This window comes from Muscardinus avellanarius, assembly GCF_963383645.1.
Source record: "Muscardinus avellanarius genome assembly, chromosome: 13".
Taxonomy (NCBI): Eukaryota; Metazoa; Chordata; class Mammalia; order Rodentia; family Gliridae; genus Muscardinus; species Muscardinus avellanarius.
The window spans coordinates 93,684,370-93,709,750 of record NC_137799.1 but is presented as its reverse complement, the minus strand read 5'-3'; the positions used below and the strand labels follow the sequence as shown (position 1 = coordinate 93,709,750).

Here is a 25,381-nt window from a genome sequence, read left to right as displayed (position 1 = left end):
TTATTTGGAAACAGAGTCTCGGTAGGTTGATGAGAGTCTCATTACTTGCTGAGGCTGGTCTTGAACCTGAAATCCTCCTGTCTCAGCCTCTCAAGTACTGAGATTACAAGTGTGTGCCACCACACCTCAGGAACTTGCCCTCGCAACTCAGTGAGACCCTGTTTCAAAATAAAAGAATAAAATAGGGTTGGGGTATGGAATGGAAGTAAAATGCCCCTGGGTTCCACCTCCAGAACCACGTGCATGTACACACACACACACACACACACACACACACACACACACCTGAACTAAAATCCTCCCAATGTTATAATTCTCTGCAAGCATCATGTTTCTCACACTTCAGATGAGCCTACCCAGGGAGGGATGTGAGGAAAATACGGCATGAATGGTACCTGGCGCTTCCAGCAGAGGGGACGCCGGGGCTGCGGGCCACTCCCCAGTCCGTCTGAGCCAAAGGGACATCTCATGACATGATCATGACAGGGGCTGGCCTCTTCCTCCCTGAGGAAGTCAGACTCTTCCGAGCTCCCACTTCCTCAGGGGTAGGCAGAAAGGAGTAGGTTTGGCAAATGTTTACGGCACCAGAAGGATCTTCTCTGCAAAGCCACCAGCTTCCCATGAGACCTTTCCCTCATTTTCCAAATCACATAGGTATATGCTATGGCGGCATATACCTATAATCCCAGTATTGGGGAGGCTGAGATCGGAGGATCAGAGGTTTAAGGCCAACTCTAAGAACTTACCAAGACTCTCAGGAACTCAGCAAGACCCTGTTCAAAACAAAAAATTAGAGAAGGGCTGGGGGTGTAACTCAAAGGTAGAATATCTCTGGGTTCAAATCCCCAATGTCCCCTCCCCCGAAAAAAGTGTGAGAAAATTTCTGCAATTCACTTTGTGTGGGTGTGTGGGGGGAGGCTACTGGAGAATGAATTCAGGGTCATCCTCATCTGAGCTATGTCCCCAGCCCTATTTTTTTTATTTGAAACGAAGCCTCACTTAGTGAGGAGGGTCTCGCTAAGTTGCTGAGGCTGGCTACCAACTTGCGAATGCTGTGAGCCTCCTAGTACTAGGATTACAGGCATGCACCATCGTGCCTAGCCTGCAACTCAATAAAAATGCATAAAGTGATAAATAGATGACGCGTAATAAGTTCAGTAAACTGCTGATTGTAGGATTCAGATTGTGAGAGCATGGGTTTTCACTGAACATTCTTGTAACTTTTTTTTCTTTTTTGGTGGTACTCAGGATGGAATCCAGAAACCCAGGGGCATTCTACCTTCAAGCTACATCCCCAGTCCTATTTTTTATTCTTTACTTTGAAACAAGGTCTAAGTTGCGGAGGGCCTCACCAAGTAGCTGAGGGTGTCAGAGAACCGAGATTCTCCTGTCTTAGCCTCCCAGTACTGGGATTACAAGTGTGCAGCACCACGCCCAGCTCTCTTATAATTTTTTAAGCATAGTCCTAATGACGTGTTGAGGAAAACCAAGAAGTTCCAGGCTCCTCAAGCCTAAGTGTTGGAATAAGCAACAGTAAGCAGGAGGGACATAAAGGCTGGCCATCATGGAGAGCAGAACAAGGAAGGAGAATCACATCACACATAGCACTTGATGATTTTCTGGGTTTTTTTTTTTTTTTTCAGTCTATGAGGGAGGAAAAAGCTTAAGTCTTTTAGTCATTTAATTAGTATTTGAGTAGCTGCTTGGAGAGGAAATACGCAGCTCTATTTTATTCTGAGATGACAAAGACGGCTAATATTGCACCTGCAGAGAGAAAGGGGACCAAATGGTGGGCCTGTGTTCTTCTGCCTCAAAGGACATGAGTCAGATCACGGTGCTCCTGAACTAATGCGGAGTGGCTGAAGGAAGTAAAGGTATACGTCACAGTTAGATGCTCACAAAGAGTGATGTAGGAGCAAACAAATATTTCAATCAAAGAATTAATGACTAGCTAGAGGAGACATTATAGAGAATGGGTAGGTGGGAAAGTTTTTTATAGTGTATACCAGAAAGAATCTATTTTCTAAGCAAAACGTTCTATATTTTGGGTCTTCTTAAAAATGAGCAAGACCCGAACGCTCCACCTGCTCACTGCCACGGCCTGGAAACCTGCAGAGGAAGCTGGTGTCCGCACGCAGCCCGCAGGGTCGCATGGCTGTGCCTCTGCTGCCCGTCAGCTCCTGACAGGCCCAAGACAGACACCTGGTCAAAGAGAGGCACTTGACAAATGTCCTCAGGCTTTTCACAAACTTTTTTTTTTTTTTTTAAGTACTGGGGATGGAACCCAGGGGCATTCTACCTCTGAGCTACTCTCCCAGCCCTATTTTTTTTTAATTCTCTATTTTGAAACAGGGTCTCGCCGGGTGTGGTGGCGCACGCTTGTAATCCCCGCGCTTGGGAGGCGGAGACAGGAGGATCGCGCTGGTTCGGAGCCAGCCTCGCTGGCTTAAGAGACTCTGTTTCCGCATAAAAATGTTAAAAAAATAGGTCTGGGAGTGTAGCCCATGGGAGTGTATACCAGAGGTAGAAGGGCTTCCAGGAACCCCAGTACCACCAAAAAAAAAAAAAAAAAAAAAAAAAAAAAGAAACAGAGTCTAAGTTGCAGAAGGCCTCACTAAGTAGCTGAGGCTGTCCACGAGCCACAATCCTTCTCAGCCTCCCAAATGCTGGGATTATAAGTGTATGCCACTAAGCCCGGCCCCAAAACAGTTTTGAATCATCTGTTACAACCACTAAGTACGCTGTTACTTAATGATAACCATGGACTTATTTATTATTATTATTATTTTTTTGTGGTACTGGGAGTGGAATCCAGGGGCTTTTCTACCTTCAGGCTATACTCTCAGACCTATTTTATATTTTTTATTTAGAAACAGGGTCTCACTAAGTTGCTGAGAGCCTCACTAAGTAGCTGAGGCTGGCTTCGAACCTGCGCGATCCTCCTGTCTCAGCCTCCCAAGCGCGGGGATGACAAGCGTGCCCACCATGCGCGGCTGACCATGGATTTAAAAGGGCACATCTCTCTCGAACTTGTACTCTGGTCTTCAGCTGACTCTAGGTTAAACTTTCCACCTCTGCCACACTGGTGATCTTGTCTTCAGCACCATTCTCTAGTATTTGAAATATGTTTGTTTATTTCTCAGGTTTGACCTCGGTCCCAAGCAACATTCCATTTGATACTCGAATGATCGACCTTCAAAACAATAAAATCAAGGAGATCAAAGAAAATGATTTTAAAGGACTCACTTCACTTTATGTAAGAATATATGCTGATACTTTCAGATATTTTAGCAAAAATATTATTAATGAAACAATTATATTGTGTTAGTGCAAACTAGTCTTACTTTCTGTGGCTTAAGTATGACAATATCTCTGTTTTCAGCAAGGTTCTAGTCAATTAAAAATTCCAAGCTGACTTGGGCATGGTGGCGCACGCTTGAAATCCCAGCATTCGGGAGGCCGAGACCTGGAGGATCGTGGTTCGCGGACAGCCTCAGCTACTTAGCGAGGCCCTCTGCAACTCAGTGAGACTTGGTTTCAAAATAAAGAATAAAAAATAGGGCAGGGGGTGTAGCTCAGAAGTTGAATGCCCCTGGGTTCCATCCCCTGTACCATACACACACACACACACACACACACACACACACACACACACACACACACCCCCAGCTTACTATCTTGGGGGAAGGCAGAGGGCACCTTAACCGTATGGGCCAGCCTCCTGCTGCCACACAGGCCTGACTGTGTCTCAGGCTGGCAGGTTCAGGCATCTGTTCATCAGATACAGACGGGGGATCTTAGTGATCTGAGGTCACTTTGCCTCCACACGGCCGGGGTCAAGGACACACATGCCGACCATGTTTGAAGCACAGTGATGGATGCTCAGTCCACACAGGCGGAAGGTCAGGTGTCACTCCTGGAGGAGTGATACGCTGGAAATCATCTTGACTTCCTGCAAGGCCCCACACTCAGAAAGACAGGGCCCCCATGGCTCTCTCCCTTCAATTATGCAGACAGCGCAGACTTGGTAAGGCACCAAATAAAATACAGCCCCATATAAAGCAACTGGAAAAACATACTTTTGCTTTTATTTGCAGTACTAGGAATGGAACCCAGGGACGTTCTACCTTCAAGTTACACCTCCAGCTCTATTTTTTATTCATGTTGAAACCGGATCTCATGAGTTGCAGAGGGCCTAACTAGCTGACGCTGTCCACAAACTGCAATCCTCCCATCTCAGCCTCCCAAGTACTGGGTTTACAAGTGTGCGCCACCACGCCTGGCTTCTAGTCAGTGTTTATATGGCATTGTGTTTAGAAAGTGAACATTCAGGCGGATCTGAGCTCAAATCTAGTCTCCACTAGGTGTATAACAGTGGGAAAATGAAGAAGGGTATAATAAGGACATGCATTTCATGGAGTGGTTACAAGGCGGAATGAGGATGGGTACGGTGGCACACGTCTTTAATTCCAGTTCTTGGGAGGCTGAGACAGGGGGATAAAAGGTTCGAAGCCAGCCTCAGTGACTTAGGCCATTAGCAACTTAGCAAGACCTCATTTTAAAGGGGGTTAAAAAGATTAGCTGAAGCCGGGCGTGGTGGCACACGCTTGTAATCCCAGCATTTGGGAGGCTGAGATGGGAGGATCGTGATTCGCGGACAGTCTCAGCTACTTAGAGAGGCCCTCTGCAACTCATTGAGACCTGGTTTCAAAATAAAGAATAAAAAATAGGGCTGGGGGTGTAGCCCGGAGGTCAAATGCCCCTGGGTTCCATCCCCAGACCCGCAAAAAAATAAATAAATTAAAAAAAATTAACTGAGCCATACATGCCAGATACTGAGAAAGCAGGGACACTTACCTTCCTGTTATCTAATGTTATTGCCAGGTCAATATGAGATCAATTCAATGTATTAATGTAAAGTATTTTGTTTTTTTCAATGGAGTGTCACTATGTTGCTCAGGCTGGCCTTGAACTCTAGGGTATAAGTGATCCTCTTCCCTCAGAAGTAGCTGGGCCTACAAGGCACCACCACTGATGCCTATAAAATACTTTTTTTTTTTTTCGGTACTGGGGATAGAACCCAGGGGCATTCTACCTCTGAGCTAACCCTCACGCCCTATTTTTACTCTTTATTTTGAAACAAGGTCTCACTGAGTTGCAAAGGGCCTCACTAAGTAGCTGAGGCTGGCTGTGAACCCGGGGATTACAAGTGTGAGTGCGACACCATGCCCTGCCTTATTAAGTACTTTTTAAAGTGTATGTTTTATATTTGAATTATAGGTATATCACATACTTACAAAACGTTTAATTATACCATCACTTTACATGGTGCCTATCTTAAAAGGGAATCAAGGTGTGTCCAACAGCTCGCAGATCTCCGCTAGGCTTCAGATGCTTGCTTGGCCCTGAGGTTCTCACCCAGAGAGCAGGGTGTGTAGAGCAAGTGAGGCCCCACGCTCCCAGGCTGCCTGGCTCGCCTCCTGCTGCCATCACAGATACCCGGGTCAGGACTTGTCCCACTTCTACAAACATGACGTTTTCCCTTGGTTCTTACAGATAGCCACACTGTTTGTTAATGATGAACTCAGGGTTCTGTGACAGCCAGCGCCTCCTGTAAAACCCTCCTAGCAGTCCAGCTGTGACCTGGTGCTACTTTGCAGCCCACCGCACTGTGGTGGCATCTGATGGTGCTGCATAAAAAATTCTGCCCTTGTTTTATTACTCATCCTTCCTTTTATGCGGCTCTAGCAACTGCATGTCTTAACCAGCAACAAAACAAAAATGATAAAAGCCCATGCACTGTGGCTGGATCTCGAGGCACAAGCCCCTCTGGGCAGGGCAGCGGGGGTCGCTGGAGCCCTCACCTGCAGGGCGAGTGCAGGCAAGTTACTTCTCCTCACTGTCACTTTGCATACTCCAAGGAGAGCAATGATTTCTGCTAAGTTTACTTTATGGTTCAAGCAAAGGTTCCCAAGTCATCTTTGTCATCCGTTAAGTTGCTAAGCTCCCCCACTTCATTTTTCAGTTTAACTTAAGGAAAAGAACACACTGTTTGTTGGCACCGTACATGTAGAAAGGGGCATACTTTGACAGTTGGCAACGAGATGCAATTTCCCTTCTTCTCCTTGACTTAACCTTCCTTAGGAGAAAACCTGAAGAAAATGGTATGTTTGGGAGAAAGGTGAGAGAAGAGAGGCATGAGGGCTGAGACTTAGATGATTAGCACGCTGATAAAAGGAGCTGACCGAGTAACAGTGGGGAGGCATGTAATCCCTGTGCAGACACAGCCAAGACTGCTGTAGGCTCAGCAAGTAGTGGGACTCGACAACCCAGTAACCCTGTTTAAAAATAAAAATACAACAGAGCTGGGGTGTAGCTTCAAAGTAGAATGCCCCGAGGCTCAATCTTCAGTAAAACACTCAGACACCCACACTTTGCACTGTTCCAACTCTGTAGAAAATATTTTTTAAAGCTTAAATTGGGCTGAGAAATTTCTTTTTCCTTTTTTTTTTTTTTGGGTGGTATTGGGGATTGAACCTGGAGGCATTCTACCTCTGAGTTACACCTCCAGCCCTATTTTATTCTTTATTTCTGAGACAGGGCCTCACTAAGTAGCTGAGGCTGGCTGGGAACCTGTGCTTCTCCTGTCTCAGCCTCCCAAGTGCTGGGATTACCAGCATGTGCCACCACGCCTGGCATGAAAATTTTTATATGGTTGATCAAGTACATAAATGACCTAAGTCATATTGATATCCATGACTAATGACTGCAGAATATCAGTAAATCAAATCCATTTCCTAATATTATACAATTTCTTATACTTTATCTAGGCTCTGATTCTGAATAACAACAAACTAACAAAGATTCATCCCAAAACCTTTCTGACCACAAAGAAGTTGCGAAGACTGTATTTATCCCACAATCAACTCAGTGAAATACCACTTAATCTTCCCAAGTCACTGGCAGAGCTCAGAATTCATGATAATAAAGTTAAGAAAATACAAAAGGACACGTTCAAAGGAATGAGTGCCTTACATGTGTTGGGTAAGTTTTTCAAATAAATAGGACATTTTGAAATTATAATTAGCGTGTAAATGCAGAATACTTTATTATCATTACTACATTTAAAGGTAATTTCCAAAAATAATTTTTGGTTCTAATAATCCTTGCCTAGACAGACCATTTATGGTTTTGTTTTGTGGTGCATGGGATCCAAGCATTCCACTTTTGAGCTATAGCCCCAGATGCTAGACTATTTATAAAACAATTAAAATATAAAACACCTGGGCATGGTGGTGCATCTTGTGATCTGACAACCTGCAAGGCTGAGACAAGAGGACTGCAGGTTTGGGGACAGCCTCAGCAATTAGAGATTTTTTTTTTTTTGGTAGTACTGGGGGTGGAACCCAGGGGTCATTTCTACCTCAAGACTATACTCCCAGACCTATTTTTTATTTTATTTAGAAAGAGGGTCTCACTAAACTGCTGAGAGCCTCACTAAGTAGCTGAGGCTGGCTTTGAACCTGTGTGATCCTCCTGTCTCCGCCTCCCAAGCGCAAGGATTACAAGCGTGTGCCACCACACTGGGCTCAATTAGAGAGAGTCTTATAAACCTAATGAACCCTATTTTGAAATCAAAATAAAAAATAGCGCTGGGGGTGTAGCTCAGAGGGAGGATAGAGGTTCAAACCCACCTTCAGCAAGACACCTGTTTCAAAATAAAAATAAAAAAGCCGGGCATGGTGGCGCATGCTTGTAATCCCCGCGCCTGGGAGACGGAGACAGGAGGATTGTGCTGGCTTAAGAGACCCTGTTTCCAAAAAAATAAAATAAAATAAAATAAAAAAGTATAAAATAGGTCTGGGTGTGTAGCCCGGAGGTAGAAGGGACCCCAGTACCACCAAACATACAAACAAAAAAATAAATGAAAAATAAAAACTTCTGGGAATGCCCTTGGATTCTATCCCCAGTATCCCCCAACACACACACACACACACACACACACACACACACACACACACACACACAAAATAAAAGAAAGAAGAAAGAAAAAAAAGGAGCTTTTGTAATACCATCTGTCTCAAGAATTTCTTGAAACACCTACTGTGATTTGTTTTTTAAACTGGACCCTAAGTAATAAAATTTATTATATTCTTACTAAAAGGCATTTTAATGTATTGTATAATCTACTAAAATATAATATACAAAGTTAATTCAGATATTATTTGGAATGTAAACTTAACTTTTGGTTATCTTTTATAAGAGCACTGATCTGAACAATTTTTGGGAGCTGGGCATGGTGGCGCATGCTTATAATCCCCGCGCTTGGGAGGCTTAGACAGGAGGATCGCGCAGGTTCGGAGCCAGCCTCAGCTACTTAGTGAGACCCTGTTTCCAAATAAAATATAAAATGGGTCTGGGAGTGTAGCCTGGAGTTAGAAAGCCTCTGGGTTCCACCCCCAGTACCACACACACACACACACACACACACACACACACACACAAATATGAACAATTTTTGTATGTATGTATGTATGTATTTATTTTAAAAAACTAGAGATTGAGTCTGGGATGGGGGGGGAATTCTACCTCTGAGGTAGACACTCAGCTGTTTTTATTTTTTATTTTAAACAGGGTCTGACCAAGTTGCTGAGGTTGGCCTCGAATCTGTGATCCTTCTGTTTCAGCCTCCCAAGTACTGGGATTACAGGCATGTGCCATCATGCTTGACTTGTTATGTATTTTAAACTCTTTTGTATTTTTTTCCTCCTATGATACTGGGGAGGAACCCGGGGAATGGCTACCTCTGAGTTACAACCCCAGCGCTATTTTATTCTTTTTATGTAGAAACAAGGCCTCGCTAAGTTGCAGAGGGCCTCACTAGACTGCTAAGGCTGTTGGCAAACCTGCGATCCTCCTGTCTCAGCCCCACGTGCTGGAATTACAAGTGTGGGCTACCACATTCACATTCCGTATTGTATTTTACTCCTACACCCATCAAATGATCACGCCACCTTGCCACCAAGTTCATCGAAATTCCTCTTCAAGATGCTCATTCATTTCACTCATCAATTCAACCAAATGCCTGGAATGTGTCAGATGCCACTTACTGACATCTCTTCAAAGTTATATTGCTGCTAATCATATAACTTCTAATGGACTTATGATAAAGGTTTAGAAGGCAAAATGCAAATCACAAAATATTTTGAATTACACGAAGGATTATTTGTTTTCTGATGCCATATTACTATAACAAAACTTTTATTATGCTCATGAAAGTGATAGTATCGTTTATTTAGTCATTCAAATTTTAAAAAGCAAACCTGTTATTCAGTTTATAAAGTACAAAAGGCAAGCAGAAAGGAGAGCTGGCTGCACAGGAGCAGGCAGGCCGGGCCACGAGTGCCGTGCTGGTGGAAGCAAGCTTCTGGAGTGCTCTTGGGGTGTGCCTGCATTGTGAGCTTGCTTGTGTGCGGCCTGCTGTGTTCACCTATGCCATTTCTCCTCCCGTCCCCGCAGAGATGAGTGCCAACCCTCTTGATAATAATGGGATAGAACCAGGGGCATTTGAAGGCGTGACGGTGTTCCATATCAGAATCGCTGAAGCAAAACTAACCTCAATTCCCAAAGGTTTGTATTTATGATAGAGTTTTTTAAATTGTCATTCAATGACCATTACATGAAATGTGGTCAACTGTATAACAAACATTGTTTATGCAACACAATTAGAAATCTTTATACCAATGCTTCTGGTCAGACTAGTATGAAATTTAACATGTTTTCCCCCCTCCCACATACATATGGAGAGCCATGTATAGTAAATTTTTGGACAGTATTAAATCCTAATTTCCCCCAGTGTGAGAATAAACTTGAAGCAGCAGTGTACTCTTTACTGACATTTACTCATCTACATCTGTGCTGGGTGCATTAGTGTAGATAATTCTGTAGAGAGAGAAAGCTGGAAGGCCTCACCTGATCTAACATTTGTCCTTCTTTTCTTATTAGATCTCCCATCCACTTTGTTGGAGCTCCATTTAGACTATAATAAAATTTCAACTGTGGAACTTGAGGATTTTAAACGATACAAGGAACTACAAAGGTAAAAGTTCCCTGGGACGTTAACTCAGAAGTGGCAGATGGTATGACCAAGACATTATTGACGAAGCATCTTGGCGAATGCGTGTCTGAGCTCTAGGCTAAACCATCACCGCTGCTACTGAAGGGTGCGCAGAGAAAACTAGAAAGAACCTCTGGATTTTATGCCTGTGCTAACATGAGAGGCAAAGCAACTGGGAAGATGAGGACACTTAGCAAATTTTCCTTTTGCTGAATTTAACATAGATAATTTTCTAAGGGAGGGAGGAGCTGGCTGTTACATCCTGAACTTGGTTATAAAATAAGGCTATGAAGTTAGGTGTAGTGGTGCACACTTGGGATCCCAGTACGTGGGAGGCTGAGTCAGGACTGCAGATTCGTGGCCAGACCCAGCAACTTAGCCCGGCCCTCTGTAACTTTTTTTTTTTTTTTTTTGGGTGGTATGGGGGTTCCTGGAAGCCGTTCTACTTCCGGGCTACACTCCCAGACCTATTTTATATCTTTTATTTGGAAACAGGGTCTCTTAAGCTAGGGCGGCTGACTTCGAACTTGCGCGATCCTCCTGTCTCCGCCTCCCAAGAGCAGGGATTACAAGCATGTGCCACCACGCCCGGCTCCTAACTTAATAATGAGACTGTTTCCAAATAAAAAATAAAATAGAGTTGGGGGTAGACGTAGAATGAATGCCCTTGGGTTCAAAAAAAGACAGGTTTATATTCTAACTAGAGCTGTGATATTTTCAGCTAATTCTATCAAACCTAGCCACCTGCATAAGAACTAATACATTTCTTGTCATTTTTAGGTTGGGCCTAGGAAACAACAGAATCACAGATATTGAAAATGGAAGTTTTGCTAACATACCACGTGTTAGAGAAATACACTTGGAAAACAACAAACTAAAAAAAATTCCTTCGGGATTACAGGAGCTGAAGTATCTCCAGGTGAAACTTCTGTTTGTGTTTGGTAGAGATGGCACTTTTCATAAGTTTTTATAAAGCACATCAGTATATCTCAAAGACCAGGCGAGCAGCAAGGGTAACGTAAACGTGTAAGCATGATGGCTCTTCAGGTTAAATGAGGTGTACTAACCAAGCAGGAGGGTTCCGGGAGGACAATTTTTACGAAGGTGTCACCTGAGGAGCTCAGGATACAGCTCCAGTTTCTGTGGCTGAGGCCATTGGAGCAAAGTTGTGACAGAGCCAACGTCAACTTCCTGAAGTTTCTCAGGCAGGACTGGTGAGGACACCAAACAGGATTTTATGTCCTCTGTTCTGGAAATATTTCTCAAGGCAAAGCAAGAGGATTAGGATCTAGGTATTTTCTCTATCAATGTACTGCTGCGTTAGAAAAGAGTATGGTGTGTGTGTGTGTGTGTGTGTGTGTGTGTGTGTGTGTGTGTGTGTGTACTAGGATTGCAGGTGTGCACCACCACACTGGGCAAGGATTTTTTACTGTACAGAATTAAAGCATAGAGAATACAAGTCACAAGTGTACAATTCTATGAACACCTACAAAGTAAAGACACCCACACCCTCATGGTTTTATTCACAGTGAGGTCAGTGCTGTGGTAAAGGATGCCGTGCTGTGCTGAGGAGCTGTGGGGAAAATGGAGAGGGACCACTTGAACCATGTGTCTGTGTCAAGACTGACAGAGGACAGAGGGGAGCCGAACACCAAACATTAACATTTTAGTAATGCCTAGAGTTCTCATGATCAGGCTCAGACCAGTCTTAATACGTAAAAGTAGAATCTAGACATAGCCCAGTTTTGCCAGCAGTAGGCCCTTACTTTTTCTTTTCTTTTCTTTTTTTATTCTTTTTTTTTTTTTTTTTTTTTTGCGGGTCTGGGGATGGAACCCAGGGATATTTGACCTCTGAGCTACACCCCCTGCCCTATTTTTTATTCTTTATTTTGAAACCGGGTCTCACTGAGTTGCAGAGGGCCTCACTAAGTAGCTGAGGCTGTCTGCAAACCATAATCCTCCGGTCTCAGCTTCCCGAATGCTGGGATCACAAGCGTGCGCCACCATGCCCGGCAGGCCCCTACTTTTTAACGTGCCAAAATGCTACCAGTGAAGCAGCTAGCTTTTACTTCCCAGAAATCTCACTGTTGCCATAAAAGGACTAAGCAGAATAAACAGTCCCCATTCTTATAAGTACTAAATGTAAAAAGGAATGTATGAAGCCTATTAAACTATGACTTGTCTATTGGGCAAAAAGAAAGACTTAACTATCGATGCATATTACAAATATGTACTTAACATGTCGATGATATATCTGTAAAACAACATCCAAGCCGGGCGTGGTGGTGCACGCTTGTAATCCCATTCGGGAGGCTGAGACGGGAGAACTGCAGTCTGTGCAGCTACTTAGGGAGGCCCTTCGCAACTCAGACCCTGTTTCAAAAATGAACGGACGCTGGGCGTGGTGGCGCACGCTTGTAATCCCCGCGCTTGGGAGGTAGAGACAGGAGGATCGCGCAAGTTCAAAGCCAGCCGCGCTGGCTTTTAGAGTCCCTGTTTCAAAAAAAAGTATAAAATAGGTCTGGGAGTGTAGCCCGGAGGTAGAAGGGCTTCCAGGAACCCCCATACCACCAAAAAAAAAAAAAAAAGACTAAAAAATAGGTGCTTCTCAGAGTTAGAATGTCCCTGGGTTCCATCCCCAGTACCACAAAACAAAAACAAGCATACAAAAAAACAAAAACATACAAAATAGTAGCTATACACTTGTCTCTCCTGACCACAGAGAGCCTCACTTAGTAGCTGAGGCTGGCAGCAAACCGTGATCTCCAGTCTCAGCTTCCCGAACGCTGGGATTACAAGCGTGGCCATCATACCCGAGTTGAAATAACCATTTCTACACATGGGGAGGAGGGAGTGAAGTGGCCCAACTGACAGAAGTGCGCTTTGCTGGTGAAACCAGTCCTGTGCACATTCACCCTCTCAGATGACACTTTCTTGTGTCATACATGAATTGAATCACACAGGTATTTACATGAGCAAACAAGTGTATCTATTTTAAGTGAAAATATAACCAAGCCAATATAAAAACAGACAGATGAATAAAGCTGCCCAATGCTGACTATGAACAGGATATCTTTCTTTTCTATTGACTGGCTACTTGTATTCCATGCTGCTTTCTTCTACAACAGATCATCTTCCTCCACTCGAATTCAATTACCAAAGTGGGAGTGAACGACTTCTGCCCGACAACGCCAAAGACGAAGAAGTCTTTATACAGCGCAATAAGTTTATTCCACAACCCAGTGAAGTTCTGGGAGATACAGCCTGCAGCGTTCCGCTGTGTTCTAAGCAGAATGAGCGTCCAGCTGGGGAACTTCAGGAAGTAACAATTAGCAATCATTAGGAATGTGTATTGAGTTGAATATGAAATTCAAGAATGCTTACATTTGGAATACTTGGACTCTGTGGAGGTATTATACTCGTAATAAAAATCTACCCCATCTGGTCATTGACAAAAAATTTCAAAAGAATTTTGCCAAATTATTCATACATAAGGAAAGAAGTATATATTGAAGTTTCCTTTTCCTTAAGTAATTTTGCATGAATCTCTTGCTCGAACATGCCTTTGTCAGTAGCAAAAAATGAGACGTTCAGTTCTCAGCCTTTGGTTATCAAGTGCATTTTAAAGCACCGTACTGTAAACAGAGCGCTTGACTCAGCGGCGTGCGCTTTCCGTCTCGTGTCAGAGAAGCAGAGTTGGCACGGGTAGCTATCGGAGGGCACGCCATGCTATTCTAGTCTCCTTAATAACTTGAGCAGTACTGTAATATTTCTAGTCATGGTGAGACGTATGGCTTGATAGGATCATACTGAAATCCTTACATGCTTAAAACTAACTTCTTATAATGAAATGCTCAGTAAGTGTTCATTACCAACTCAAGGGAGGCTGGTTTTTAAGCTACTGTAATCATTTTCTTTATTAACTATTACTTGATTATAAACCTCTGTAAAATGTGCTGTTGACCTACAATCTGTAACTCGCAATTTTTATAAAAAGCGATTATAAGCTGTTAACAGTATGCCAAGTGGGGGTTACATAACACCATCGCCTCAATCCTAAAGATACTTCAGGACGTCCCTCAGAAGATCTTGCTTGGAAGAGTATGGACACCATCACCTGCACTAATCTGTCTGCTCAACTCTGTGCAGGATGGATAATGCTCAGAAACACACCTGGCCTAACTCCACAGGCAGAACATTTAAAAAGTCCAAGAAAAACTGAAAATTCAAGTATTTTTATGCTTTTAATTGGCATTCTGCATCAGTTAAATAAAATTAGAAAATAAGGAGAACCTCATTAAAAATATTGGTTTGAAATAAAATATTTGTGCTTTGGTTTAAATTTTTTCTTTTCCCACCCAGAAACACACTATTTTTAAAAGAACTCTAAACATACAAGGTGAAGAAAATGATCTAAAACTTATGAATATATTGTGTTTATCAGTGGCTTACTCTTAAGCTAAATCTTAAATCGAGGCATTGCTAATTTTTACCCTTAAATGACAAGGTGAAATAATTTTTAAGTTTTTCTTTTCTACAAAATAGTGTATGAACTTAAGAGTAGGATTGTTTAAAATTAAATCAGGAGCCAGGTGTGGTAGTGCACGCTTGTAATCCCAGTACTTGATAGGCTGAGACAGGAGTTTCCCAGTTCATGGTCAGCCTCAGCTACTTAGTGAAGTACTCTGCAACTTAGTGACACCCTGTTTCAAAATAAAGAATAAAAATAAATAAACCAGGCGTGGTAGTACACGCCTGTAATCCCCGTGCTTGGGAGGCAGAGACAGGAGGATTGCGCAGGTTCAAAGCCAGCCTTGCTGCCTTAAGAGACCCTGTTTCTAAATAAAAAAATATATATATATAAAATAGGCCTCGAAGTGTAGCCTGGAGGGAGAAGGGTTTCCAGGAACCCCAATACCAACAACAACAACAAAAATAGCGCTGGGGGTGTAGCTCAGAGGTCGAATGTCCCTGGGTTCTATCCCTAGACCCACAATAAATAAATAAAACAAAATAAGATAGGAGCCAGGCGTGGTGGCGCACGCTTGTAATCCCTGCCCTTGGGAGGAGGAGACAGGAGGATCACGCTGGTTCGGAGCCAGCCTTGCTGGCTTAAAAGACCCTGTTTCCAAATAAAAACATATAAATTAGGTCTGGGAGTGTAGCCCGGAGGTAGAAGGGCTTCCAGGAACCCCAGTACCACAAAAAAATAAAAAAATAAAAATAGATAGGAACTGTAGGATCAAAGTGGAGCCATGACAGGCTTCATCCATACAGCAAACACTCTAGGCCTAAGTTTCAGTTTCCCAGGAATACAACTAACAGTTAAGTGCCAGTTTTGGCTCCTGAGTCAGGATGAAAAACTCCCAACCAACTCCAGGAGGCACAAACCAAATGGGAGGCACCAAGTATCCTGTCCAATTGCTTGTGAAAACAGCAGCAAAAATTCCTTTTGGTTTAAAGATAACTCCTTGTAAATCACAGCCCGAGTGACTGAAGTGTATAAAACTGCCTTGGAACAAAGACTCGGGTCCTTGTCAAGATTACAATGCATTGGATGAGACTCGGCGCCCCGCTCGAGCTAGTTCCCCAATAAACCCCTTCCTGCCTTTGCATTTTTGTGTGTGGTGGTGGTCTCTGTCACCCTGGGGTCCCAGACTTTGAGTATAACAGAACCAGGTGGCCCATGCTTGGAATCCTAGTACTTGGGAGGCTGAGACAGGAGGGTCACAGGTTCAAAGCCAGCCTCAGCTACATAGTGAGACATATATATATATATATATTTTTTTTTTGTGGTACTGGGGGTGGAACCCAGAGGCTTTCTACCTCCGGGCTGTACTCCCAGACCTTCTTTTTTTTATGTTTTATTTGGAAACAGGGTCTCACTAAGTTGCTGGAAGCCTCAATGAGTAGCTGAGGCTGGCTTCGAACCCGTGTGATCCTCCTGTCTCAGCCTCCCAAGCGCGGGGATTACAAGCGTGCACCACCACGCCCGGCTGACATACATTGTTTAAAAAAAAAAAAGAATAAAAATAGGGCTGGGGTGGAGCTTGGAGGAAGAATGCCCCTTGGTTCCATCCCTAGTACTGCAATAAATAAATAAATAAATAAATAAATAAATAAATAAATAAATAAAATAAGTAAAACTAGGGCAGGGGTACAATATCCCCCCTTTCATCCTGAGACACACACACACACACACACACACACACACACACACACACACACTACACGCTGCACTTCCTGGCTTCTATGTCTTTGTTCATGGAATCCTTTGCATCTATCACAGTCTTACCGACCTTAGATACCTGTCTCAACACCAGCCACCTCAGCTCCTCTCCCTGACTCTCCCATACACAGACATGGACCCCTGCACGCACACCCCGACCCCCATCCCGTCTTCTCAGTAGTCTGTGCCTCTTTGGGTTCCGTCATGATCTAACTTAACACAGCAACTGCACGCTGGTCCTTCTGCATTCTCAGAGGACTTTAGACATCTTGGTTGCATCTTGTATTTTGGTCATTTTCTCTCCCCTTCCTCCCAAACTAGCACATTGCCTTGACTCCAAAGATGTTTCTGAAATACAAAATGCTTTCAGCTTGCTCATCTGCTCTAGCAGTTGGCTTTCCCCTGCAGCCCTCTAGAGACCACACTCCTCCCTGCAGATGCACCCTGCTGCTCTGTTAGGAGGAGATAAAGCAGCTGGCATTTCCCCCAGTGCACTTCTACTCAGGGCTACTAAAGGCATTCAGTACAGTTTCTATCACAAGGTCTGGGGAGTTATGAAACAAACTCTCCCACCCAATCACCTCTGAGCAGGGCTCTCCAAAGAAAACACTTCTGGAAACATTAGATCTCTTGGTAAAATAATAAAACAGACATAAAAGAGTTGCTTTGAAATGACCCAGACACAGAGGAAGAGGTTGCCAAGGGTCTTAAGATGCAACCAGCCAAAGAGCAAAAAGCACATGGCACTTGCTGCCTTGCAGGCAGGGAAGGCCTGAGGGGGAGACTCCTTGAGAATTTATAACAGGAATCAAAGTGGACAAATCAGTGTAACAAACCTCCACGTACCCAGTGCACGGTCAAAACTGTCAATTCAAAATGAATCATTTTATACTCCAAACCCTATTATTTAAAAAAATAAAGTTTATTTTTTAGAGCACTGGGAATTAAACCCAGTAGTGTTCTACCAACGAGCTTCACTCCTGGCCCTTTACTTTATTATTTATTTATTTATTGATTGATTGATTGTGTTACTAGGGGTAGAACCCAGGGGCATTTCTATCTCCGGGCTATACCCCCGGACCTATTTTTTATACTTTATTTGGAAACGGGGTCTCACTAAGTTGCCGAGAGCCTCCCTAAGTAGCTGAGGCTGGCTTGGAACCCGTGCGATCCTCCTGTCTGGGATTATAAGCGTGTGCCACCTCGCCCGGCTCTCCTGGCCCTTTTTATTTGATTACTTTTATTGTTAAACAAGGTCTCACTAAGTTACCGCAAGCTGGTCTCAAATCCGGGATCTCCCAGCCTCCCGAGTACTAGGATTAGAGGTGTGCACTCCGCTCCTGGGTCCTCCTCCTCCTCCTCACTTTATATCCTTTTACTGGTGCACTGTAGTCTCACGTTATAACGTAGTGAAGTGACAGGGACATCCACGCACACAGCACTTGGTGAGCTTCCCCTGGCCTCTCAACCCACCTATTACTTTTAACAACAGCTTATTTGGAATACAATTCACACATTATACGAGACAACCATTCAAACTGCATAATTCAATGGTCTTTAATATGTTTAGGGTTGTGCAATCATCACTATGATTCGTTTAGAACATTTTCATCAACACAAAAGCAAATCACATCCTCTCGAAGGTTCCTTTCCACCGCTCTTTGGAAACCTTTCGTTCTCTCCGGATTTCTCTACTCTGCACAGCTAACACAAGTGAAATCCTAGCACAGGGGCTTCTGTGGCTGGCTTCTTCCAGTTAGCACACTGTTTTTTCAAAGTTCATCCATGTTGTAGCATGCCAATAATTCACTGCTTTTTACTGCCGAGTACTGTTCCATTAAAAGAACATACTACAGCTGGGTGTGGTGCGGCACAATTGTAATCCCAGTACTTGAGATGCTGAAGACAGGAGGACTGCAGGTTCCTGAGGCCAACCTCAGCGACTCAGCCAAATTCTGCTTCAAAATAAAAACACGTTGAGGCACACCCCTGTATCCCCAGTACTTGGGAGGCTGAGACAGGAGACTGCAGATTCGAGGACAGCCTCATTAGGTAGTGAGATTCCCATCAACCTATTGAGACCCTGTTTCAAAATAAAAATAAAAAATAGGACTGGGAGCTGGGTGTGGTGGCACATACTTGTAATCCCAGCAATCAGGAGGCTGAGACCAGAGGATTGCAGTTCCCAGACAGCCTCAGCTGCTTAGGGAGGCCCTTTGCAACTTAGTGAGACTGTTTCAAAATGAAGAATTTTTATTAAAAATTTTTGCTGTTGTTGTTGTTTGTGTGTGTGGTACCGGGGACAAAACCCAGGGGCATTTCTACCTCTGGGCTATACTCCAAGACCTACTGTGTACTTTATTTGGGAACAGGGTCTCACTAAATTGCTGAAAGCCTAAGTAGCTGAGGCTGGCTTCAAACCTGTGCAATCCTCCTGTCTCAGCCTCCCAAGTGCTGGGTTATAAGCGTGCGCCACCACGCCCGGCTCCTTGCCCCATTTTTTATTCTTTACTTGACAATGGTGTACACTTGTAATCCCAGTACTTGGGATGCTAAACCAGGAGGAACATAGGTTCCAGGCCAGCATCAGCAACTTAGTAATGCCCTCCAGAACTTAGTGAGACCTTGTTTCAAAATAAAAGATAAAATAGGGCTGGAAATGTAGCTCAGAGGTAGAATATACCATACACACAAAACAAAACAACTCAAGACCTCTAATGTTAATTAAAATGGCATCATCAAGAATTCAAACAATAAATTCTGGTGAGGATTTAGGGAAATGGGAACTCTTCACACTGTTGGTGAGATTGCACAGGGTAGCCTCTATTCAGAGCAGTGTGGAGATCTCTCAGAAAACTGGGAATGAATACACCATATGACCCAGCTATACTCTTGGGTAGCTTTCCAAAGGAATGAAATCTGAGTATTATAGTGATACATGCACACCCACACCACAATTCACAATAGCCAAGGTAGGGAACCAACCTAGGTATCTATTACCAGATGAATGGATCACAAAGTTATGGCATATACACACAACAGAATTCTACTCAGCACTAAATAATAACAAAAGTATGTCATTTGCAGAAACACGGAGGGATCTGGAGAACACCGTTAAGTGGGATTAGCCGGTCACAGAAAGTGAAGGGTCACGTTTTCTCTTATATTTGAAAGCTCAGGGGTAATCCGGACGGAAGAGGAACTGTAAATAATGGGCTAGCAACCCCAGTAGAGCAATACAGGGGGCCTAAGGAGAGGAGGTGGTAGGGGAGAAGTAATGAAGGAAACACATCCACTCTGATGCTATCTATGTACACGCGTAAATTGCCAATGCCTATCTCAGCATCGTGTATGGGGAAGGAAATAGGAGGGGGAGAAGTTCACCGAGTGCTGTGTATATGTACGTCCCTTTCACTCTAAACTACATTATGTGAGGCTACAATACATAAGTAAGTGTGTGTGTGTGTGTGTGTGTGTGTGTGTGTGTGTGTGTACATACTTACATATATGCACTTTTGTGGTTCTGGGATGGGACCCAAGGGCATTCTACCTCTGAGCTACACCCCCAGCCCTATTTTTTATTCTTTATTTTGAAACAGGGTCTCTCTCATTAAGTTGAAGAGGGCCTCACTAAGTAGCTGAGGCTGGCTGTGAAACTGTGATCCTCCTGTCTCAGCCTCCCACGTGCTGGGATTACAAGAGTGCGCCATCACACCTGGCTACATTTACACACTTTTAAAATATATATATTATACTGCTGGGCGTGGTGGCACACGCTTGTAATCCCCGCACTTGGGAGGCTGAGACAGGAGGATCACTCAGGTTCGAAGGCAGCCTCAGCTACTTAGTGAGGCTCTCAGCAACTTAGTAAGACCCTGTTTCCAAATAAAATATAAAATAGGTCTGGGAGTATAGCCCTTAGGTAGAAAGGCTCTGGGTTCCACCCCCAGTACCACACACACACACACACACACACACACACACACACACACACACAAAATATATATATATATATATTAGCTGGGCTTGGTGGCACACGCTTGTAATCCCAGCACTTGGGAAGCTGAGACAGAAGGATCATAGCTTTGCAGCCAGCCTCAGCTACTTAGTGAGGCCCTCCACAACTTAGTGAGATCCTGTTTTAAAATAAAGAATAAAAAATAGGGCTTGGAGTGTAGCTTAAAGGTAGAATGTCCCTGGGTATCATCCACAGTAACACACACACACACACACACACACACACACACACACACACACACACACAAAAGAACAAAAGAAAGAAGGAAAGAAAGGAAAAGGAAAAGGAAAAGGAAAAGGAAGGAAGGAAGGAAGGAAGGAAGGAAGGAAAGAGGAAGGAATTAGGAATTGGTCCTAGGATTTCTTCTAGAAGCTGCAGTTCTGGTCTAATTCCCAGGACTTTGATCTACTTTGAGTCAACTTTTGTGCAGGGTGAGATACAGGATTCCAGTTCCATTCTTCTACATATGGATGTCAAGTTTTCTTTAGCACTATTTGTTTTGATGGTCTTTCCTCCAACATCTGTTTTTGGCACCTTTGTCAAGCAGCAGGAGGCTGTACCTGTGTAAACGTGTCTCCGATCTTCTATTCTACTCAGTGCCGACACCTGGTTTTGTTACTGCAGCTCTGTAGTGTAATTTAGAATCAGGTGCTGTGGTGCCTCCAACATGGTTCTTGGTGCTTAGAACTGCTTTGGCTGCTCTGGATCTTTTGTTCTTTCATAGAATTTTAGGGCTGCCCTTTCTAGATCTGTGACGAATGTCATCGGCATTTTGATAGGGACTGCACTGAATCTGTAGATTGAATTTTGAGTAATGAAGATCATTTTGGTAATGCCATTTTGACGATATTAATTTTGCCTGTCCAAGAGCACTGTCTTTCCATCTTCTACTGTCCTCAATTTCTTTCTTCACTGATCTACAACTTTCATTGTAAAGGTCATTTGCTAACTTGGCTAGATTTATTCCTAGGTGTTTTTAAGGTATTGTGAATGAACTGTTTTCCACATTTCTTTTTCAGAGGCTTTGTTATTGGTGTGTAGAAAAGCTATAGAGTTTTTATGGCTTTTTTTCCCCCTGCCACTTGCTTATCAGCTCTCCCAGTTTTCTGGTGGAGATTTGGGCCTTCTAAATATAAAATATGCAATCTACCAGGTGTGGTAGCACACACCTATATTTCCAGTACTTGGGAGGCCAAGACAAGAAGATTGCAAGTTCCATGCCAGCCTCAGCAATTTACTGAGACCCTTAGCAATGTAGCAAAATCTTATTTCAAAATAAAAAAATAAAGCAGGGGGAGCAGTGTGAAGAAGAGGAGGCGAGGACGACCCCCGGACCACCGAGCCCGCGCGCCGCTGCATCCCGCGTCCAGCGCCTGCGTCCCGCCGCCGCCGCCACCGTGCCCGAGAGAAAGGCTGAAGGGGATGCTAAAGGAGATGAAGGCAAGGTGAAGGACGAACCACAGAGAAGACCGGCAAGGTTGTCTGCTAAACCTGCTCCTCCAAAGCCAGAGCCCAAGCCTAAAAAGGCCCCTGCAAAGAAGGGAGAGAAGGTACCCAAAGGAAAAAGGGAAAAGCTGATGCTGGCAAGGATGGGAACAACCCCGCAGAAAACAGAGATGCCAAAACAGACCAGGCACAGAAAGCGGAAGGTGCTGGAGATGCCAAGTGAAGTGCGAGCATTTTTGATGACTGTGTACTTCTGGTGACTGTAGAGTTTGAAATACTATTTTTTTAATCAAGTTTTATAAAAATGCAGAATTTTGTTTTACTTTTTTTTTTTTTTTTTAAAGCTATGTTGGCCGGGCGTGGTGGCGCACGCTTGTAATCCCCGCGCTTGGGAGGCGGAGACAGGAGGATCGCGCTGGTTTGGAGCCAGCCGCGCTGGCTTAAGAGACCCTGTTTCCAAATAAAAAATATAAAATAGGTCTGGGAGTGTAGCCCGTGGGAGTGTATCCCGGAGGTAGAAGGGCTTCCAGGAACCCCAGTACCACCAAAAATAAATAAATAAATAAATAAATAAATAAATAAATAAATAAATAAATAAAATAAAAAAGCTATGTTGTTAGCACACAGAACACTTCATTGCTGTTTTTGGGGAAGGAGCATATGTCACTAATACAATGTCTCCAAAGCTGGAGTACTGTGAGGGAAACTACCTTTCCCTGCTAGTTTTGAGAGATTTCCTCTTGGCTCCCAGGAGGAGGGATTCCCTGACTTTGGCACATACAGCCACCTTGGCACAAACGCCGTGTGGTGTGGGAAAATTCTAACTCATCTTTTTGTCCCCTCCCACTCCACCATCAGCTAGACTTAACTCCCCTACACCCAGAGACCTGTTAGTACCTGACCCCAAAATTGGTTTTACCGGTATGTCGGGCAGTCTGGACTTTGCAGTGACATCACTGAGATGGTGACCCTCAAAAGAGCGCAGTTCCTTTTCTAGATTGTGGATCTTGAGATTGATAATTTTACCATTTTCATTTCGCTTCCTGAAAGTCAGGGTCGGCTTGTGAAAAGTTGTTAAACAACATGCTAAATGTGAAATGTCAGCCCTCACTCTAAACTTTTCCCCGTCCAGAGCATCAGATGAAGACTTCATTGGGTTTTATAGTGGCTTTCTGATTTTGGTAGTCTATCCAAGAAGGGAGTTTGAAAGTTGTTGTATACTGTTAATGATTGTCTGCCCATGTCCTGCCTGAAATACCATGATTGTTTATGAAAAGTATCTTTAATAAAGCTGGATACAGTTTGGCTTAGAAAAAAAAAGAAAGCAGGAAATGGTGGTACATGCTTGTAATTTCAACACTTGGGAGACTGAGATGGGATTAGAGCTTTGGCAAGTAGTGAGAAACTCAGCAACCTATAATCCCCAATAACACACACACACACACACACACACACACACACACACACACACACACTAATAAAATATAGGGCTGGGAGTGTAGTCCAGAGGTAGAATGGCCCTAGATTCAAGTTACAGTACCAAAAAAAAAAGGGGGGGGGGGAGAAAAAGAAACTAAAAATCATACAATAGAAAGCAAAGTTATTTCACTTCTTTTTTTTCCATATGCATCCCTTTCAATTTCCTGCTCCTGTCAGGCGTGATGGCGCATATCTATAAATCCAAAGCTTGGGAGGATGACACAGAAGGATTTAGGTTGAGAGCCAGCCTCAGCGATTTAGCAAGGATGTCAACAACTTTGAAAGACCTTGTTTCGCAATAAAAATAAATAAAATAGGGATGGTAATATATCTCAGGTTTCTAGAATGACCTTATGTTCAATCCACAGAACTTACAAACAAAATAAAAATTCTTCTCTTGCCTAGCTGCTGCGGCTAAGATTTCTAGTACTATACTGAATAAGATTGATAATAGTGCACATCCTTCTATTATTTCTGATTTTGGAGAAAATGCTTAAAATTTTTCCCCATTCAGTAACTTTTTTTTGGCTGGAATTGAACCCAGGGCCCCGTACACACTAGGCAAGTGCTCCACCACTGAGCCACGTCCGCCACCCTCCCCATTCCGTATGATGTTGGCTTTGGGTTTGTTTACTACCTTTAACATGTTGAGGTAAGTTTCTTCTAACTGTAGTTTATTCAGTTTTCTTTTAAACGTAAGTGGGCGCTGAATTATGTCAAATGCTTTTTTTTTGCATCTATTGCGATGATCATGTGATTTTTGTCCTTAGTTCTATTTACTGGCTCAGATATTTTTTAAAAGATATACAGTTCAGCTGGACATGGTGGCACCAGCTTGTAATCCCTGTGCTTGGGAGGCTTAGACAGGAGGATCGCACAGGTTCGAAGCCAGCCACAGCTACTAAGTGAGGCTGTCAGCAACTTAGTGAGACTCTGTTTCCAAATAAAGTATAAAATAGGTCTGGGATTATAGCTCGGAGGTAGAAAGCCTCTGGGTTCTACCCCCAGTACCACAAAAAATAAAAATAAAAATAAATAAATAAAAGATAAACAGTTCAAAGACTTCCCCCCAATTATCCCATTAAATGTACTAAATTTTTTACTTTTTACCATGGGAAGGAAGTCTTATCCTAATAATGTTATAAAAAAAATTGAAGACAACAGAGTCAAATATATTTTAAAATAATCTTAAAACACTCACAATTTTTTTTTATATAGTATTAGGAATTGAACTCAGGAACATTCTACCTCTGAGCTATACCCTAGCCCTGTTTTATTTTTCTTTACTGGGAAACAGAGTCTCACTAAGTTGCAGAGGGCCTCATTAAGTTGCTGAGGCTCACCCTGAACCTGAGATCCTCCTGGTCAACCTCACTAAAATTTTTAAAATTTAGCAATGACAACTGACTAGACACAAAACTGAAACACATGGTCAGACTAATGAAAATACTTAAGGAAACAAAGGAATGCAATGTTTGAAAACTGGGACAAGGAGCACTACGCTTCCTATACCTACAAAATAGTTAAGTCACTTCACGATGTCACAGTGCTGCGAGTTTCCCTCCTCAGTTTTTGTCTTCCCAAAAGATTCCACTTGGAGGACACAGATCGGGTGGGCATAATGGGTTTACTGGGCGGGTCACCAGAAGGGTCATAGAACTGGCTGGTCCAGGAGTGGAAAGAGAACAAAGGGATGAGTCTGCTGCAAGGTGAGTTTTTATACTGACTGAAAACCCCAGTCCTCCTCGTGCAGAGCAATGTGGTTACTGCACTGGATTCATCACACTGGAAGTTCCTGCTGGTGCCTAAAGCTGCAATGTAATGGGCTGGAAGTCGGCCACAGCCGGGTGGGTCCATCTCTCTATCTCTTCCCAGGAAGGCTCCGCCCTGTCAGTGTCCCCCTGCCTTGCTCATTGTTGGCTATCTAACAATAAGATTAGAAAATCTTAGTAACAACTGGCAGAGCACTCAGCAATTACTAAGCCTGTGCAATGTGCCAATAACAAACTAAGCGCTTCAAACGTGATGCTGAATACCCAGAGCTCTATCGTTATGAAATCCTACCACGGTAGAGCTGTACACCCCATTCCCT

The 25,381-nt window shown here is 43.5% G+C and overlaps 2 protein-coding genes and 1 pseudogene across 3 annotated transcripts in view; 2 read left to right on the top strand and 1 right to left on the bottom strand.

Annotated features, from left to right (window-relative positions):
* Positions 1–13,443, top strand: part of ASPN (asporin) — a gene marked incomplete at both ends in the record, with an annotated part of 14,089 nt that extends 646 nt beyond the window's left edge. Inside the window, 6 exons of the mRNA XM_080709218.1 lie at positions 3,144–3,256; positions 6,831–7,044; positions 9,520–9,630; positions 10,006–10,099; positions 10,898–11,036; positions 13,246–13,443. Of these exons, the coding sequence (XP_080565344.1) occupies positions 3,144–3,256; positions 6,831–7,044; positions 9,520–9,630; positions 10,006–10,099; positions 10,898–11,036; positions 13,246–13,443 (869 nt within the window). The remainder of the gene's footprint in view (positions 1–3,143; positions 3,257–6,830; positions 7,045–9,519; positions 9,631–10,005; positions 10,100–10,897; positions 11,037–13,245) is intronic.
* CENPP (centromere protein P) overlaps positions 1–25,381 on the bottom strand; it is a gene marked incomplete at both ends in the record, with an annotated part of 192,368 nt that overhangs the window by 83,530 nt on the left and 83,457 nt on the right. The gene's annotated exons all lie outside the window — the stretch shown is intronic.
* LOC308272585 (non-histone chromosomal protein HMG-17-like) lies at positions 13,677–22,373 on the top strand (annotated as a pseudogene). The gene is made up of 3 exons: positions 13,677–13,754; positions 14,135–14,218; positions 21,657–22,373. The product of its transcript is annotated as a non-histone chromosomal protein HMG-17-like (transcript).